This window comes from Sceloporus occidentalis, unplaced genomic scaffold (genome assembly GCF_023333645.1).
Source record: "Sceloporus occidentalis isolate IW3139 unplaced genomic scaffold, rSceOcc1.0.p SCAF_6, whole genome shotgun sequence".
Lineage (NCBI taxonomy): Eukaryota > Metazoa > Chordata > Lepidosauria > Squamata > Phrynosomatidae > Sceloporus > Sceloporus occidentalis.
Genome location: NW_028316986.1, coordinates 96,590,587 through 96,610,265, shown reverse-complemented (window position 1 = coordinate 96,610,265; position 19,679 = coordinate 96,590,587). Strand labels below are relative to the sequence as shown.

Below are 19,679 nucleotides of genomic sequence, written 5' to 3'. Positions count from 1 at the left end.
AAGGGGGTGCTGTGCAATATAATATGTTCCCGATATGTTATTATCCTATTATTACTTCTCTAATGTGATGAGTCGTTCCCAGATCGTTCTGCCACAGAACGTTTTCAGAACTCAGTGGGAACGTTATGTGTCTCATATGCAGATGTGTGTAAAGCAGTGGAGTGGTTGAAGGATTGCTACCCCACAGGACCCGCTCCACTTTATAGACTAAATTCCCACTACTCCCTCAGGGTGAATAATTAGTGCTATAATATACTGTATTCTATTCTTTTACTTTATTTATACCCTATTTCTTCCCCAAAGCTGTCAGTTAGGACAGTTTGCAAGATAGAAAATAACATTGGTAAAAACATAAGTAGATAAAAGCATGCAAAAAAGTATGTTTATGTCATGCCATGAAGATTAATCATCTTAACAAGGTTGCCTACTGTGATGTCTCAAACTTAAATTTTATTTAATTTTATTTAATTAATTTATTATATATTAAGATAGGAGAGCCAGCATGGTGCAGTGGTTTGAACATTGAAATATGACTCTGAAGGTCAGGGTTCAGTTCTCCTCTTAGCCATGGAAATGCACTGGCTGACCTTAGGCGCACCACACTTTCAGCCCCAGAAAACCCCATGATAGGGTCACCTTAGGATCACTATAAGCTGGAAATTACTTGAAGGCACACAAAAATAACAATAATATTAATGAAATTTTGTTTATGTATGCACTTTATATTAGAGGTAATAAAGTAAGTAGCTCTTGGGAGGGGATGAGAGAATGAAATATTAAAAGTGAGTGGAAATTAGTGTAATGTCTGAGAGGATTTCAATAACTTTGGTGAATGAAATTTGGAATGAAGGTGATAGAGTAGTTAGGATAGTTAAAGAGAAGGCCAAAATCTGAATGAAGTGAGGAGTAGAATTAAGAGACTTGGTCTGTCAGATTTAGGAATTAATTAGTGGTGTTTAAGAGTCTGAATTAATTAGGAGTGGAATGTGAGAGAGAACGTGAGCTGTGTTCTAAATGTATGTACTCCTCAAAAAAGCATAACACAAGGTGATATCCTATCCCCAAAGCTATTTATATTAAACTACTGGGAGAGATCATCCAGAGGTTTTGGGTGGGGTGCTATCAGTATGCTGATGACACTCAAATATATTTCTCCATGCCTTCAAATATAGCCTCAGCTAAGGATAGTGTGTCTCCTATGAATTAATTAATTAATTAATTAATTAATTAATTAATTAATGAAAAACAAATTGAAACTGAATCTGGACGAGACAGAGATGCTGACTGTCAAAGGTCTTAACCTCTGTTTGAGGTGTGTCAGACAGTCCTGGATGGGGTTACACTCTCCCTGAAAGACTGTTTGCAGCTTGAGGGTGCTCTGGATCCGTTGTTCCAAATGACAGTTAAGATAGTTGTGACAGCCATGAGTGCTTACTATCAGCTTCAACTGTTACACCAGCTGCACCCCCACCTATCACTGGATGACTTAAAGACGGTATTGTACATGCTAGTAACCTGAAGGCAAGGCTTTGGCTGTATACTGAGCTATCTCTGTTCCAAGTTAGGAAACTTCAGTTAGTTCAAAACATGGCAGCCAGACTGTTTACTGGTCTCTTCTGGCAGGCCTGACCCAGTGATTTTAAATTGTAAATTTTATTTAATGAATTTTAAATGTGGATTGTTTTAATATGCATGTGTCTTGCCTGTTCATTTAATTGATATGTGTTTTTAAATGATGTGTTTTTAACTTACGTTATGTATTGTTAGTCTGTTGTTATTTCCCACCTCAATCCATGGAGAGAGGTGGGTATGAAATTATTATTATTATTATTATTATTACATATACATATGTAAATACATATTTAGCAAAAAAAATTCTGGCTTTCTTTGGATCTTAAGATCCAAAATGTCATTTATTGCATCCTTCACCAAATTCCAGTACTTACTTGCATGCTTTCATGACAACCAGCCATGATAAAATGGTCCAGGTTCATCTTTATACTTCCAACAAATATTATTTTTATTTTTATATATTTTTGAAATCTTCTCTGGTGTCAGATACCATCAATAAAACATAACAGTTTTCTTTTAAATTTTGTGACACTGTATATTTTGAAATCCTTTCCTGTGATTTTTCCCATCTGCTTAGTTCCAATGGATAGCCCACATTTTTAGCCCAATTTATCATCTCTTCCTTAACTACTTCATCTTCCAACTCAATTGCTAACAAATTCTTATAAAATTTTCCAATTATTTTTTGGGGGGTTTTTTTGTACTTTGTTAATATCCAGTTCTTTGTCCTCAAATCCAAACATCCTATTATCCATTTTGTAGCATTCCAGAATTTGTATATACGTAAACCAATTCATTTTATATTCTTCTTCTGCTAATTCCTATTGAGATTGTATTTGTAGTTTACCATCTTGTTTCTTAAATATTGTTTTATAAGTTGACCAATCTTCATTTTATATAAAAAGAAGTGTTTTTAAACAATACACTTTTGTGTATTCTTACATACGTGTGAGAAATGGGAACTGACATTATCTTTAGTGAGAGTTCCTGTCTCCATTCTTTCTTCATGCTGCTGTATTTGACAAAAACATTAAGGGGTTAGTCCTGTATTTGATAATGATAGTCCATGTGTTTATGTAGGACTTTTGAAATAAACTTTGGAAATTATGACCCTGGGGTGGCAGTGGAATTGTTTTCAGAGTATGCATCTGTTCAAGAGAGACAGCTGATGAGTTACTTTGGCATCACTTTGGGAATTAAGAAGATCTTAATGCTTAAAAATGATTTCTAGACTTGTAACTGGTCTTCACTTATGCCCTGATTTTTTTTTAACCAAGGATATGGATAGGTGTTCATCTGTGAAAGGAAACAGGTGGCAAACTCTGGATTTTTTTTTTCCAGTAGTTGTCATACCTGTATCTAGAAGCACTGAACATGTCAGTAAACTCAGATTTAGGGAAGGCAGGCAAAATAAGGCATTTCCCTCACTTTCTTGTAGATGTTAATTTATTTACATTGCATTTCCATAATTAGCCTGAAGGCAAATTAAAGGAAAGTGCCCTCAGGCACTGTCTGTTAAACATATCATCTAATCATCTGAGTAAATATGCCTATAATGAATGACCTTTATTGTTCCTCTTTGCCTCAACATCTATAAACTATTTCAATCCCTTTAAGTAAATATATTACAGAGCAGGTTATTCGGTTATGTTTCACTCTATGTGAAGGCAAATGAAAAATGATCCCACCTTGGTGGTCTCCTCACTGCAAAATATAATATTTGCATTGACTTGCCACATCTGTGAACCACAAAAAAATGTGCATATATCCATTCCATGGTGGTGATGGTTGGCACAGACAGACGGATGTTCCTCACAACTTAGGATGTGACTCATATAGTTTAAACCCAACATAAACACGAAGCCTCACCCTTATTATGAGAAAGGAATAGCTGAGTGCCTCATTGTGCTGGGCACAGATTATCTGTGGCTAGCTCATTCTTTACTTTCAGTTCAGTTAACATTTGTGACCATGTTGGATAGATAATGGTTTTGCTTTATGTAAATTATTTCCTTCCTACCTGGTTCCTCCTTTTCTAAGACAACCTGTTTCTGCCCTTTGCTAAGCTTTCAATCCCTACAATTACCTGTGCCAACAAGTTCTTTGTGTTAGGCTAGTTGCCATTTCTTTGGTGGGGGGACTTTTTTGGCTGTCAAACTGAATCAAAACATCTAACTTAAAACCGGTTCTAGAGAAATTGTATAGCCTAGATCTGGCTTTTTTTTCCCCAGAGGAAACAGCTATACTGCCACTGCATAACATATCCCGAGCTTCCTACATAGTAACGCTTGGCTTTCGGTTCATTGGGAGGAAGCTGCTTGCACAAAAAAGAACAGTTTAGCAAGCCAAGTGTAGTGTGGATATTGTTAGCATGAATATGAATCAACTTGTGGCATCAGAAGTGGGCCTTTCCTTTTTCGCAGACTGGAAATGCGCAGAAACAGCTACATTGAGTACCAAAAATGGCTTGACTTTTTTGACTTATAAAATATTTCTGCTCTGTTTTAGCCTTGACTTTGTGACCAGAAAAACACATTACAGTATATTTGTTCAAGTGTGTTCTTTATGTGAAGATCATTGTCATCACAAAACAGCTCATTATTTAAAACTTTGGTTCACCTGGCAAGGTCAGAGCCTTTTCAATGGATCCAGGCAACATTCATCAAATGGAAGGATCACAGATGCTACATTTATGATGTGAAATAATCATTATGTAAACTGGCGGTGTGAATTCGACCTTGCCTCCATCAAGACAGGAGATCCTCATTCCCAAAATTGCAATTGTTGCCCATTGCGAAATATATAAAAAGACTCCAAGGTCCCTTCAACATAATGTACTTTCATCTTTATTTCTTTTCATTAGTGGTAAAAGACAGTGTCAACCAAGGCATATTAGTAATACTGAAAATAAGGTCTGTGACACAGTTATTTTTGACACTTATAGATATATATATTTTTAAAAAAGCCAAGTCCTTTCAATTCCATTCTTATTTTCATCATTGTCACTATTTAAAACTATTTTATGTTTGTTGTTACCCGCCTCGATCCAATACAGAGAGAGGCGGGATACAAATAAATTATTATTAAGAAGTTATTTGTTTTTCTGATGGTGTGGTGTTGTGGGTAATGTGGAGTGTGAAATGATTTCTCTAAAGAAACTGCAGATTCATTAATATATATTACAACAGATAAATGATTTTTGGAATCAATAATGTATTCATTTCAGCTGGAAGGAACAGATGCTAAATGTTTGTGCCACTGCTAGAAGGCTACAGTGGGCAGAGTACTTGCCAACTCATTCTGTCTGATAGGTGTTTGAAAAAGACACAGAGTAGCAGCAGAGCAGGCAGCCTGGCCACTGTGGCCATCTGTCAGAGAAGGAACAAGTACTCATATAGTTAGAAGTAATGTATATATTTTAGCACTTGAATGCCTGAGTAATCTACATATTTACTGACAGACAAATGGTGCAGTCTTGTGCACAAAGGAGAAGGTTTCATTGAAATCATCAGTGAGACTTACTTCTGGATAAGCACACGTATGATCCGGCTGCATGAAATTTAAGATCATTTCTCCCTAAAATAAATTTGTCTAAGCTTTTGATGTTTCACATCAGTGGGATTATGTCTCTGCACGTTTAGATTTGTTCCCGAAGAAAAAATACAATTAGAGGCCCAATGGTGGTGGTGGGTGATAATGATAATCTTAGATGATTTTTTTTTTAAAAAAAAACAGAGATATCTCGAAAGTGCATTGGATGAATGAGTTTAGGATTAGAGCATCTGCAGACATTGACCAATAAGCCTTATTTATTTATTCACTCCATGCCAATACTATTTGAACTAAGGAGCCATTGGATAATTTTAATGACTTTAGGTACTGGCTAGATAAAATACCCAGCAGAAAGGGCAGCAATTGGCAGAGGGTTTGTGGGTAGAGGAATAAAGCCATATACAACTTCTAGCTCAGTCTGGGCAGCAAAGATAATGTGAAACTAACTAGCAGACTGTCATGGTGGTAGAGATCAAATTGTTCCACAGTTTACAAAGACTTGGGCCACAATCATCCTGAAGCATCATCACTGTGTTCCACTCCCAGGCCAGAAACAATCTGATGCAGAATCTCTCAGATCATTAATACTCTGAATCATCCGAAGTGGTTGACTGGCAGTACATCTGGGGGAAACATACAAAAAGAGAGTATATGTTTCCATGCATCAGCAGAGATACTGGCAAGGAATATAGGTTACAAATCAAGATTGATAGTCAGGAATCACCTAGTTAAGCTAAATGAATTCAGATCTGCAGAGCCGAATGAACTTCATCTCAGAGTATGGAAGGAACTTGCTGACATACTCGAAGAAGCACTTGCCATCAGTTTTGAGAAATCTTGGATAATGGATGAAGTGCTAGAGGACTGGAGATGAGCCAACATTATCCCACTCTTCAAGAAAAGTTTTTTTAAAAAAATTCAGGAAACTACAGGCCAGGTAGGCTGACCCCAATACCAGGACAAATATTAGAACTTATATAGGAATCTGTTTGCAAGTATCTTGATGGCAATGCAGTGATTTGTAGGAACCAACATGGGTTTTGTCAAGACCAAATCCCGCTAAACTAAACTTATGCCTTTTTTTTAATTTGTCCACTAGTTTATTAGATGGTGGGAATGGTGGGAATGTCATTTATTTGGATTTCAGCCAAGCATTTGATAAGGTTCCACATGATATTTTGATTAGCAAACTGACTAAATATGAAAAAGATAAAAACACCATCACATGGAGACATAATTGGTTGGAAAGCCATCCCCAATGAGTTGTCATCAGTGGCTGAGGTTCATATTGGAAGGAGGTTTCAAGTGGAGTGCTCTGAGGATTTGTCCTGGAGTCAATGCTCTTCAGTATTTTATAATTGATTTAGATGATGGGGTTGAGGGACATATTTGAAGAGAGGAACAGAATTCAAAAGGACCTTGATAAATTAGAAATCTGGTCTGTAATTATGGTAATAAAATGAAATTCAACAGAAACAAATGCAAAACTACATAAAACCAAATGCATAGGTATAGGTATATGATGGGGGATAGACAATTCAGCAGTACAATATGCAAAAAGTTCCTTTGGATTATTGTTGACCATAAATTGAGCATGATCCAGTAGTGTCCACAGGTCCCCTTCCAATTCTATGATTCTATTTTTTAAAAAACTTATTTATGCAGTGCAAAGATTAAACTGTCTACTAAGCAAACTGCTTGAACATGTTAAAATAAGCAGTTGTCCTCAGTGGCATTTTAAAGAGGTTTCTGTCTGTGCAGCATCATGGTGAGACAAGGAAACAGTAGTGAAGTTCCCTTGGAAAATCTTTGCCAGTTCTCTCTGGAAAGAGCCTAGGGCTGAGGAATATTTGGCTTTCTGGATATTTTTGGACTCCAGCTGCAGTCCAATCTAGCCAGCATAGCCAATGGTCGAGGACCATAGCAACTGGGAGAGTCGTGAGCAACTTTGTTGTTGTATGCCTTCAAGTTGCGTGGCAACTCTACAGTGAACCTATCACAGGGGTTCCTTGGCAAGATTTGTTCAGAGTGGGTTTGCTTATGCCTTCTTCTTCAAAGGCTAGAAGCAGTGGTACAGTGAATATGCTGGAAGCATCTGGGAAGAACCCAACAGCCTGTAGGGGCATACAGGCCCTATTACTGTCTCCATTTAATCGTTTCTGTTGTGTAAATAAATCATTGTAAATCTGCAAATGACAGTGATGAAAGCCCACTTTCTGTATAGTCCTTTAAGTACAGATGCTGCACTCTGCCTTCATCCTCCACAGTCAATCATGGCTGTTTTAATACACTAAGGAGGGGATCAGCCTTTCAGGCATGACTAAGGAAATCTATGTGAAAGCTTGTTTTTAAATGATAATGCCTATCTCTTCTGTGAATGATGCCAGAAATGAAAGCAATTTCCTCTTCTTTTTTTTTCCAGTTGATTTTATAGGTGGATTTGACTCATATGGCTATCAGGGCCCACAGAAGACATCTCATTTACAGCTACAGCCCATGTATATGTGAGTATTAAACTTCTAAGGTACCCTATGCCAGAGGGACTATTAAAAGATTGTAAGAGTGAAAGGTGGCATCATTGGAAAAAGCCAGAGTTAATGAATGGCTTTCATTAAATGAACATTACTTTTCTATCTCCTCCCTACCAAATATATATGTTTATTTTAATGGCATTGCAAGGCAGGACTTAAGGACTGGATAGTGTGCTTAGCAACAATTGTCATCAGTGTCCCTTTCTACCTCATCATTCCATAGTGAGACCAAGACCTTGACTGAATCACCAGCCCTATCACCTACGATATTCAGGAATCCTTTAGATTCCCCAAGTATTCATGGGCAGAACATTTTAATTGGTTCCCCATCCCTGCAGGGAGGATCTACTACCACCAAACCAAACTTCACAAGAAAGGATTTGTTGAAACTCCCTTATAGTCCACCCACCCACCCAAAAAAGATCATTCTCCATTAGCTCTACAGCAAAAAAAAACAAAAACAAAAAAACAAAAACCACCAGATCCAGGGTATGTCCTCATGTGGCCAACATTGTCCAGACATTGTGAAGTCAAGGTTGTCCAGACAACCTCAGTGTAGAAGATATAAACCTTCAAAACAGGTGTTAGGCTGGATGGGTTTCCACATGAGGTACATGGAAGCATGGATCATATGCTTATGGATAATAGCAGCTCCTCCCACCCACTCCTTCCCCCGATCTAGTTTGATTGAGTACCTGGGTGAACAAACCTGGGACAGATCCACTTAAACCAGGCTTATCCACCCAGATATCTGTAAGGCATACGAAGTCAGCCCCTTTATCTTTAATCAGGTCATGAATAACAATTGTTTTATTGTGAATGGGATTAAAGAGCAGCATGAATAGACCAGAGGGCGCAGTGGTTTTGGATCTTGAAGGAGGAGAATGGACTAAAACACAGAATAGATTTCAAATATCTAGCTAGCCTTTCCCTTATCTGACATGTTTAGCCCGGGCATCATGCCACACTCTGTTAGAGATTATACCAAGATGATATCCCATTCCTCTTACCTCCCATGGGATTTTCCTAAGCACATGTACAACAAAACAAACACAAAACAAGTAGCAGCTCTCCGCCTAGCTCTTCTTTGAATAAAGCCAATTTCCCCCCTGTCCTTGTCTCTCAGCCAGAGACCCTGGAGGTGGACTCAACAGTTACCCCCCCCCCCCGGCACGCGCTGTGTGGTGCTTTTCTACCACACCCTATCCTTCATCCAAGGTCTATGTCCATTCTCCATATGAGGAAGGATTGGTGCTCTTGCATCTCCATGAAGTGGTGATCCAATGGGGTAACAACCCCAAAGGATGATTCACCAACTTTGGCTGGCACTGCTGGTGCCTCACCAACCAGGAGGATGAAGGCAGGGAGGAAATAGCTGGCTGTGATCAGCAATCAGTCTTAGTCTTCCACCAGCTAACACAGGTCCTGATCCTGTGGGGAAGCCCACCTCTAAAGGAGTAGGGATAGTAAAGGCAAAGGTGAAACAAGCATTATCCTCTTTTATTCCTGCTAGTCAAGGTGCAGCATCCACTACTGGTATGTTCCTTGCTAGTGTTGCCAGTGACTGGCAATTGTTACTAAGCTAGTTGACTTTAAGTGCAGTGAGTGGAAATGTGCTTCAGCTATGATAAAGTGAAAATAAATAATCTGTGACTTTAGATAACTATGCAGTCTTAATAATGCAGACTACAAGCTTCTGAGTAGTCATCCTGATCTGGAAATTAATTGTGGAGGCTCTGACATGTGAATGAAGTTTCCTCCTGAACTTGGCATGTCCATTAGTGATGGTAGTATCAACACATACACATTCCTCCCTAAATGTAAATGGGGACGATTGTGTGTTAAAGACCCTAGTCCTAATTGGAATATTAAATTGGACTTATTGTAAGCGGTAGCAATAGGACAAACCATCAATCAGCTATAGCAGAGGCTTTGTATGTAGAAGGTCTCAGGTGTAGCCCCAGAAATCTCAAGGTAAAGTCTTAAGGCTCTGAGGAGTTACCAGTCCGTGCAGACTAAACTGGACTGTACCAATGACTTTTTTGGTGTAAGGCTGCTTTGTGTATTCCTAGGAAATTACTGTACTCATTTGTGCTTAGTATATTATGTATGATTATATTAAGCACAAATGAGTAGTTTTCTAGGTATATTTGATTCCTAGCTCCACCATGAAACCCACTGGGTGACCTTGGGCAAGCACATGATCTCATGCTCAGGTGAAGGCAATACTAAACTTCCTCTCAACAAACCTTGTCAAGAAACCTTCATGATACATTCACCTTAGCATAATCATAAGTCAGAAACAACTTGAAGGCATACAGCAACAACAAAGAATATGTATTTTTTTTGCTTTATTTTTAAAATGCATCTTTATGTTCTCATCAGATGATAACCTATGACAACTAGCAATACCTGAACAAATCAAACCAAATTCGCATTTTTCAGGAAAACATCCATATTTTACAGGGAATGCCCACTTAAATCCTTTAAAAATACAAATGCTAAATATAATTTCATTTACATCATATGGGTCATGTTTTACAAGCAGAAAATTTTATATTTTGAACTTTCTACCATATGGCTTGGCACAAATACACAGAGTGGTTCCATGCCATTTCCAGCAGTTCCCAAGAATATGCAGCACTAAAACAGACATTCCATGAGATTGGACTAGCCACATGATGACATGCTTTCAAGTATTGATGCAGGCAAAATATATTGTCTAGCAGCTTCTGTGTTGATGACCATGTATTTGAATCAGCCTTAACTTACTTTAGGGTGGAAAGCACAAATAGTAATAAGTGATCCTAGGATTACGGCTCAGCTTCAGGATGTCTATGCAATGCAAGCACCTTCCTCAAAATGTAGTTTCTCACCTGCTTGTGCCCCAAGAAACATTTTTTTTCACTTTTGTCAGTGTTGTACACTTACAAGATGTTATTTCTTCCAGTCACTCTTTGTGGCTCCTAGGTACTTAGGGCAATTCTAATCCCATTTCTTTCTTTATATCGTATACTTTGCCATCAACATATGGAACCTTCTGGCTGAGATATTATCCCATTCTTTTTATGTTCTTTGCTTTGAAAGTAGCTGATTTTATTTATGGTACTGAGCTTACTGGGGGGAACACTGAAGCTGTAGGGCAAAAGAAATCAACATAATTTTTAAGCTTACAGCTGAGAACAAGGAAGTATGAGTAGAACATTTAAATCCCTGTGACCTTTTTGCTTTTGTTCTGCTCCTCTGCTGTTGCCTTATGAACTTGTAGGAGATTGCAGCATGTACAGAAGACAATAAAACTGCTCTGTTGCTTTATATTTCCAGTAATGCAACAAAATCCACTGTCATATACTAAACTCTTAAGAGCTGATTTACACTGAGAAAAAGCAGATTGTATAACCACCTCCATATTGTACTTTACTGTGTAGGTGGGGGAATTGCACAGCTGAACAGTCATCTGTGTCCAAAGCAGGCAAACAAAGATGGAAAGCTAGCATGTGATGAGTGAGAATGCTTTAACTTCCATCGGTGACATGCTTGTTTTCTTTGTGTGGCATTTTTCCATATGAAAAAGATATATTGACATTCTCACCCTCACCTTCTGATCCAGTGATATTTTTGAAGTATACTTTCAGAATGTTGGTTACCTGACCATTCAGAAGGTGTACACCATGTGTACATCAAGTAGACTTTCACACTAGAGGTTTTTGGAACGGAGTTCTATATAGCTTGTATATTTGTCCTTGCTTGTATTTTACTGGCTGTGTCAGTATGTCTCGTTCCATCAACTTCCAGCATGAAGGACCTTTCTCACAAACAAGCTGAGGGAGAAGATACACAGTACTTGGCACTTCAGTCAGGAATTAGTCAGGAGTTAGGATCAGGGAGGAAAGATAGCATGTTTCCTATGTTCTACACCTTTTTGTGCTTTTGTGTAGGCAATCTGTGCTGACCTTGTACATTCCTCCTGCCTGCTGGGAGGGCTACAGGGGACTATGGGGTAACACACAGTCTTCCTCCCAGTCTAGAGATTGATGAGTACAGTTAGTTTTACAAGCCACCAAATGCCTGCCTTTGACGTTACAAAGCACCATAGGACTCCCCTATTTTTTGTCCTGTGCCAATTTTGTGTTAATAGGAGAGGAGAAATTGGGTGAGGGGTGGGTTTCTCTGGAGTGCAAGATTACATGGATTTTTCTAGGCATATTATTGTGAAGGACTTGTATTCTGAGGATACTGTACAAGTTGCCAGGTTGAGCAAAAATTTGTATCTGCCAATGCATGATAAATTTGTACCTGCAAATGCATGATAAACTAACAGCCCTTATGCCCATTACATTTGGTCCATGGAATTCAGCTGTGATGGTATCACCCATTTCAATCAAGTCTCACAGTGATAGTTTTTGGCATGTCAACAAGAAAGCAAAAATACAGAATTGCTAGTGCCAAATGTAATGCAACCTCAGCTATAACTGCAATATTGGTTTATGAAAAATAAAGTCCTACAATATTTGAACTGTGGGATAATCAAATGCACTGAATGATCAGAGTTTTCCCTCAAGTCTAGGAATTTATTTAAAGGTCATACATTTGTGGACATTCAAACTTTAGAGAGTCCATCTTCTTACATAAATTTATTTTTGCAAGGAAAGACAGAAAAAGAACCAGAGAAATTTGTGATGACAGTAGTTGCCTAATGTATTGGAAAAATTGCACAAGAACAGTTCATCAGTATAGAAGAATTTTTCTGTCATTCTTTGAGGTCTTTCAGCCATGATGTGATCTATCATTTGGATTGTCTGGCAGCCTAGTTGCAGGCTATTTGCTTTATGAAGGGGAATCCTTGAGACTAGCATTAGGTTTAGACTAGAGTTCAGAAATTTTATCTTTTAAACTACTGTTCCCAGAATACACCAGTATAGCTAGCATATTCTGGGAGTTATACTCCAAAAAGGAATCTTTTTCCAAGTTCTGTTTTAGATCCTATGGAAATAATTCAGATTGATTCATAGGAGAAGTGTTGTGTTTCTGAGCCAGCTGCATAGCAACTTCACTCACTTGTTGGTCTTCTTCCATGGATGTCAGAGGAGAAATGCTAGAATGCTACACTGTTTATTCATAACCTTTGTGCCCCTAAGAGTCAGAAAATATAACAGCATTTAGCTTCATAGCCTTGCCCTAGAGTTGTGTTTTACAAACAAGATATTGACAAGTTTGCCTGATCCAGGTATCCTTTCACGGGGCCTGGATGACATGGGTGAATCAAAGACATATTCTACTGTCGTGCTCTGTTTATTGCCCCATGAGGCAAGAAGTGAGCAGAGAGGGTGACTCTTTCCCCTCTGTCTTCCTCAAATCCTTTATAGATACTTGAGGTTGTCAGTCTCTCCCAACCCCAAACACTTGTTACAGAGGACTGTACAGGGGAAAGAGGGATCCAGGCCAGGTGAATTTTCCTCTGACCTGTGACTGGATTAATATCACTGCCATAATAATCTTGACAACTGTTCTCTGAACATGACCATAGTGGGAAACATGCATTCTTGGGGCTACATTTATCGTTCAAGGTTGTTTTGTGGCTTCCAACATACCTCAAAGGAGATTATAGCATGGCCATTTTTGCCCTGGCCAGGCATGGGATGACATCAGGGCGGAATGGGGAAAAATGGGTGTTATCGCACAGAAAATTGCTGCTGTGCTGCTGTCCGACCATCATCTGTCCCCCAATTTTGTGCTGGTCAATTTTGGTGGTACAGAAGATTTCTGTACCACCAAAATCAGTAGGCAGAGCACTCGGGAGACAGGTGATGGTTGAGTGGCAACACAGCAGATATTTTCTGTGTGATAAGACCTGTTTTTCCCCGTTCCGTCCCAATCCTGTCCTGTGCATAGCCAAGGTAAAAACATCTGTGCAATAATCTCCCAAGACTTCACTAAACTCCCTTTTTTCAGGGATAGGGGAGTGAATTGCCTCTTTTGGGAGCCTCTCCTGCACTCTTTGACATTAAAAAGTATAATTCTATAAAAATATATAATTTAGCCACTTCTTTTTTTAACATGGTTGTTAGACTGTGTGGCCCCTAGAAGGTCCCAGGTCAGAAGATCAGCCTGTGGAGCCCCTGACATTGTGAACCCCTAGTGTAGTTTAGCACTTTGTTCAAGAAAACAGATAATTCAAGATAATAATTTTGTAAAAACCAACTAGCCTATAGGTTCAACCTTAAAGAACCTATTGACTCCTGCAGCTAACCTAGAATTGTTTTGGAAGTGTGCATCTTCTAAGGCCCTAACAATCAATACATAGTATATTGTAAAAGGAGAAGAATGCTAGTCTTTGAACCTTTCCATCACCCTTTACACATGGAGCCTGACTTCTGAACATGATCATTTCTTCCATCCTTAGAATATAATAATAATAATAATAATAATAATAATAATAATAATTTTTATTTCTATCTTTCCGCCTCTCCCGATGGATCGAAATGGGATCACAACAAGGTTAAAATTACAGCACCATTAAAACCACAGTAAAAAAATAAATAAATAAAAACATAAGAATCTAAAAACAGTAACATCAATCAATCAAGGGGTCAGCTGGTCTCGTTCCATACTAGTGATCTTCATAGAAGCTCTCATCAATTTCACATCCTAATTTTCCAGGTTTGAAGCTGCCCTTGACAGAAGAAGTTTCCTCCTTCAGAAAGATTTCCTCCACATGTAGGGAGTAATGGAAGCATAATGAAGGGGAAGAAACTATCTCACTCTTGTGCATTTACTGTACAGAGAATTGTAAGCCTTATAAATGTCTGAATCTAATATAAACTTGGTTATAAATGCATTTTTGTACTCTATTCTAACATAAACTTAAATGTTGCACTACTTGTTTGAAGATTTTGGAAAAGTATATTTAACCAAAGTCCAACAGTATGAAACAGACTTGTGAAATATCTTTTTCTCTTTTTATCCCCCCCTCCCACCACCACCACCCTTTTAGGTCAAAATAGAAACAAAGAAGTCTGGAGTGGGACTGAAAGACCAATCAAAGATTGGATTCTGACATGACCTCCTATGGATTCTAAAAGACCTCTATTATAACCTATAATAGAACAGGAATACTCAGAGACGGGCGCCTTGGTTTCTAATAAATATGGACAACATTGCACAAGATCTCTTCTCTCCCAGCTTGGATTTTCCAAATTCATATACAGACAATTCAAAAGGAGAAGCAGTGGCACCATCTTCTGGCCACTGTCTACCTTCTTCCCCCCATCTACTTCTGCCTCTCAGTTATAAAATTGTCTCAATCATTTTGGTTCTTATGGGGGATCTTTTGTACTCTGTCCGGACCTGTTTTCTCAGTCAATAACTACTAAACATACTGTGATGACCTGGAAAGAGAAGTCAATAGACAGCAAGTTGTTTGCCCTAAAGGCTGTATAATACATACTTGCCTTAACCCATCCTAAGTTGCACATCAGAGAAATTCGGTGTGGGCTTTCTGAAATAACTTCCTTTAGGCTCAACCATGCTGTTCATTAATTGTAAAACATTTCTAAGGCTGTGTCAAGTGATAGACTGCTCCCCAGCAGTACCAAAGTTCGCTGTATAAAAAACATATCTGATGCCAGAGGAAAAAATGCTTTGCTGTGAAGTCTCCAGAACACATCTAAATTATTTCTGAAAAAAATGGATCAGTAAAGAGTTGGAAATGCCAGGAAAATGAACTCTTATGAAATTAATAACTATAAAGAAACAGCAAAAACAGTGCTCCTTAACCCCACTGTTTGTATTTGTGCACTATAGGTGCTTTTATAAATGACTCTATGTCTTTTACTGATGACTAAGACATCTGCATATTTCTATCAACAGAGGCCAACTGAATATGTATTCACTATGTTTACTCTTTTATAACTAATTCCAGTTGAGAATCCTATGTAAGTGAGCTTTTTTAAAAAAAATGAAAAACTGCAGCATATAAAACCTTTCTTTCTGGATTTTGTTCTATTTTTAGTTGGGGTGGGAGTAGTTGCATTGGTGACATTTTTGAAGATCTTTTTTGTGGTTGGGGGATCTGTTGTGTGTTAGAGTGTGTATCTTATCTTCCTGTATTATTGTGGCTCAAAAAAAATCCTGTGCTGTTATGTAGTTGGCAAGAAGATGCCTTTGGAAACTTTACTAGTAGGTCAATGTCTTTATGAAATACTCTTGACTCCTAGAAGCGTCTGTTTGTTCTGAATTTGAGCTGTATATTCAGTCACGTCAGTGGCTTTTCATTAGAAAGGAATATTTTGCTCAGGCTTTTTTAGAACTTGAATTGCCCTCATTTCTTTATTTAAACCTTTCAGATACATCAGCCTCAGGCACTTGTTGGGCAAAGTTTCTTCTTGGCAGGGACAGATTGTCTGCCAAGTATTTGTCAAGCAACTTTTTTGTACACTTGCCCATCTTTTCAGTTCTTTGTGGCCTATAAAATCTATACTCCTCCATAACAATTCTCACTGTGTGTCCCTACATAAATCATTCTGTTCAACTCTCCTTCCACCACCCTACTCTTTGATGTCTTGCATGGATGTAATATGTCACAAAGAATAAATCTGATCACAACAGAACAGAAGTTCATTAGAAAAACAAAAATGCATATTCCAGTTCAAGTAACATTGGTCCAGTGGTGTGCATGGAAGTGGGTGTATCTATAATAATGATAACATTCACGTTGTACAGTGGTCAGAACATATAAATTCCAAAACTGTAAATCCTGTGACATCAACTGTCAGAACCTTAAGTATTTGCCTCATTGTAACTACACTAGTGCTGGCATGGCATCATCATTAATGATGTCACATTGGTGTAGCTTTTGAGGATGCTCCATTATCTTGCTTCTTTGCTGAATCACCATTTTAGGCCAGGACCAAAAGACACTACTTCTATAAACCGTCAGTTAACTACTAGTGCCATTTGTCTGGAATATGTTGCATGAAAACAGTGTCCTTAACCTTATTTCTTACACTGGCTGTTTTAAAATTGTTGGCCTTTACATATCTCAGACTTCTGGGCTGTTGAAAGGTGATAGTAGAGTTTCTGGAGGAGCCATTGTTTGATCTATATAGTGGTTCACCCTTACTAAACACTTTCAAAGAAATAACTATGCCTATTTCTCTTACTCATAGAATCATATACACAGAAATTATAACAGCTTGCTTTCCATCATTATTAGCAAACGTGAGGCTCGTGATTCAGTTTAGAATAATTCAGTATGAGCTGACTAACCTGTGGCATTTCATCAGCCCATGCTTTGCTCCTTCTTGAATGAGCATGTCATTCTGCTACCTCTGTATCTCATGACTGGAGTGATATCCATTAGGAAAGAGCTATCATATTGCTGCTGCTGGAAATCATAAAAGGGATCTTTCCTAGAATGTATCATATTTGCCACAAATATCCTGCTCTGTTTGTGTGTGTGTGTATGTTTGGGAGGGTAGGGGAATTCTAGGCAGTATAGGACCAAACTAAATGAGAAACAGAAATTACAATCCTTTCTTATTCGTTTTGTGCCCATTCATCAGTATTGCCAGATAAGTGAGAATATTTATAAACATCTATGAAACAAGGACTTCCATAAATGGTATGGGACCCTTTGCTGACTTACAGCCAAATGTTCCAGGCTTACTTAACCAGGACTACCATTCAGTACCACCTGTTTTTCTGTAGCACAGTAGCTTCCCTTGTTATGGCTAGAAGTCTTTTAAAAAAGCATGAGTACGAAAATGAAGGTGAGAAAGACAACAAGTCCCTTTACTTGAAGTGGCTTGCAGCACATGTTTAAAGACAAACATGTCTAATTTGGCCTAATCTTTGTGTGGACTTCATCAAATGCATCATGTTCAACTTTAAGATGCCACCAGACTATTCATTTGTGAATGTTTCTGCATCCAGGATAGATTTCTATTGCAAGAGGGATAGAGCATCAGTTCTTTCTCTCAGTTTGCCTAGATGTGAAATGAAGATTCCTCATTTTTCACTTTGAGGTGGGATTTTGAAACCCTCCAGATGTCATTGAACTACAGATCCCAGCAGCCCTACCAGAACAGCCAATGGTGATTAATGCTGAGAATTTTCATTTAACATCTGCAGAACCATATGATTCCTGCCCTTCTCTGAATGGCACTAGTGGGAAAATAAAATTGAAGGATTTGAATTAGTCAAAGAAATCAGAGAAGGGAGAACTCTGTCCACTCTCAAACCAGGAGCCCATTTACACTACACAATTATAACATTACTATGCTACTTTAACTATTGTGTTTTCATCCTATGGATTCCAGGAATCTGCAGTTTAGGGAAGGGTAGTTAGAATTCCCTACCAGCGAGATCTAGTGCCTCACCAAACTACAAACCTTAGGGTTCAATAGTATGGAACCGTAGCAGTTAAATTGGGATAGTAGCACTGTAGTTGTGTGGTGTGGACAGGCCTCAGGTTAGACAAAAGAAATATCTTGGGGATTACTGCTGCCTAAGGTGAGAAGAGAAAGTCACACTATTACAAATTTGCTCGAAATGAAATGGCTTATAGTGTTGCTGTGATCAAAAGAGGAGAGAAATGCAGGGGTCCATTACATTATTTCCTCCTTTGTTACAAGAGTGCTGGATAATCATAAAACCTGTGAGCATTAAAACATTATGATAAGAACTCTATATGGATAATGTGGCAACACTGCCATGTATACAGAAATAATACATATACATTTAATATTAGGTCTTCATACATGCTTGGATTGCAGCTAAATTACTACCACCAAAATAATTTCAGGACTGTCAACTGCTACAGAGAATAAATTAATGGACACATCTGCTATGGAAAGAATTTTAGAGCACAGTAGTGTGAGAATATCTGAAATACTGTTGTTGAATTGTACAGCTGTATCCTCCTCAAAATCCAGTGAAGAATGTTATTTTTCTAGGCTGGGCTTTTTTGTTGTTATTATAATTCCAAATATTCAGAAGACAAGTGTTAACAATTCAAATGTCTCTTTTTGTTATAGTCATTTGTTAATTCTGAATGTATTTTTAACAGAAGGTGGTTTTTTTTTGACTAACTAGTGTAATTTGCATTTTAAAAAATAAATGGGGAAAATACAAGTTTCCAAGTTTTGATGACCCCCTCCTGTTTTTCACACATTTCCTAGACACAGTTCTCAGAAGAGCAAAAATACCCCCCCACACACACACACACACACAGAGGAACAAGCCTATTATATTTACATGAAGGCAATTTTGAGCCAAGCTCCACATGGATGTGTCAGCACAGAACAGAAATTGTCAGGTCATGACATCATTTTAACTCTGTCATAGGTAACTTGGTATTTTCATTATCTACTGACACTAAAAGGCTTCTTTTACCAGGCTGACTGTAATAGACTCACTGCCATTTAAAATATGCCTCTTTTTTGTTTTGTTCTCTCACCTGTGAAGTTAAACCTCTGATAGGTTTCCAGTAACCAGTCTCAATGGCTGAGATCCTATTATAGCACTGGTGGAGAATCCATACCCTGGAAGGCAAAGGCTGCTCCTTTCCCTAGTTGTGCCATGTAAGCAGGATGGCTTATGGGTGCATCCCTGCAGCCAGTCCTTACTTAGGTCATAGGTTTACATAGATTACATAGGTCATAGCTCCATGGAAAAAAGCTTGCATGCCTTTTCAATCATGCCCAGGGCCACACACATAGCAAAAAGTTTTTATTCTAAGTTTAGAGAGTCATCCAGTAGGAAATTGGACAATGCACAAATGAAAGTAGCTGTCAGATGAGCTTCTATGTTTCACAGGTAAGTGACCTCAGGATAAGGTCCTTGGTAGAACTGTGGTAAGTAATTACAGGATGAGGAGCCTGGGAAGGAATAAATTGGGAGATTTGGAGGCTGTGCAGACCACCTCTAAGGGGCAGCCTGCAGCCCCCTCCAACTGCACCAGATCAGGGCCATGGCAACCACATGCCACAGTCTCGATCTGGCCTTTCCAGGGTGCAAAAAGGA

General features: G+C 38.4%; 1 protein-coding gene across 3 annotated transcripts in view; it reads left to right on the top strand.

The window, feature by feature from the left end:
* NKAIN2 (sodium/potassium transporting ATPase interacting 2) overlaps positions 1–18,772 on the top strand; it is a 716,483-nt gene extending 697,711 nt beyond the window's left edge. For all 3 annotated transcript variants that reach the window (XM_089530445.1, XM_089530447.1, XM_089530444.1), the window contains 2 exons: positions 7,547–7,628; positions 14,650–18,772. In XM_089530445.1, coding sequence (XP_089386571.1) covers positions 7,547–7,628; positions 14,650–14,659 — 92 coding nt within the window. In that variant the 3' untranslated portion in view covers positions 14,660–18,772. The remainder of the gene's footprint in view (positions 1–7,546; positions 7,629–14,649) is intronic.
* The last annotated feature ends 907 nt before the right edge of the window (positions 18,773–19,679 follow it).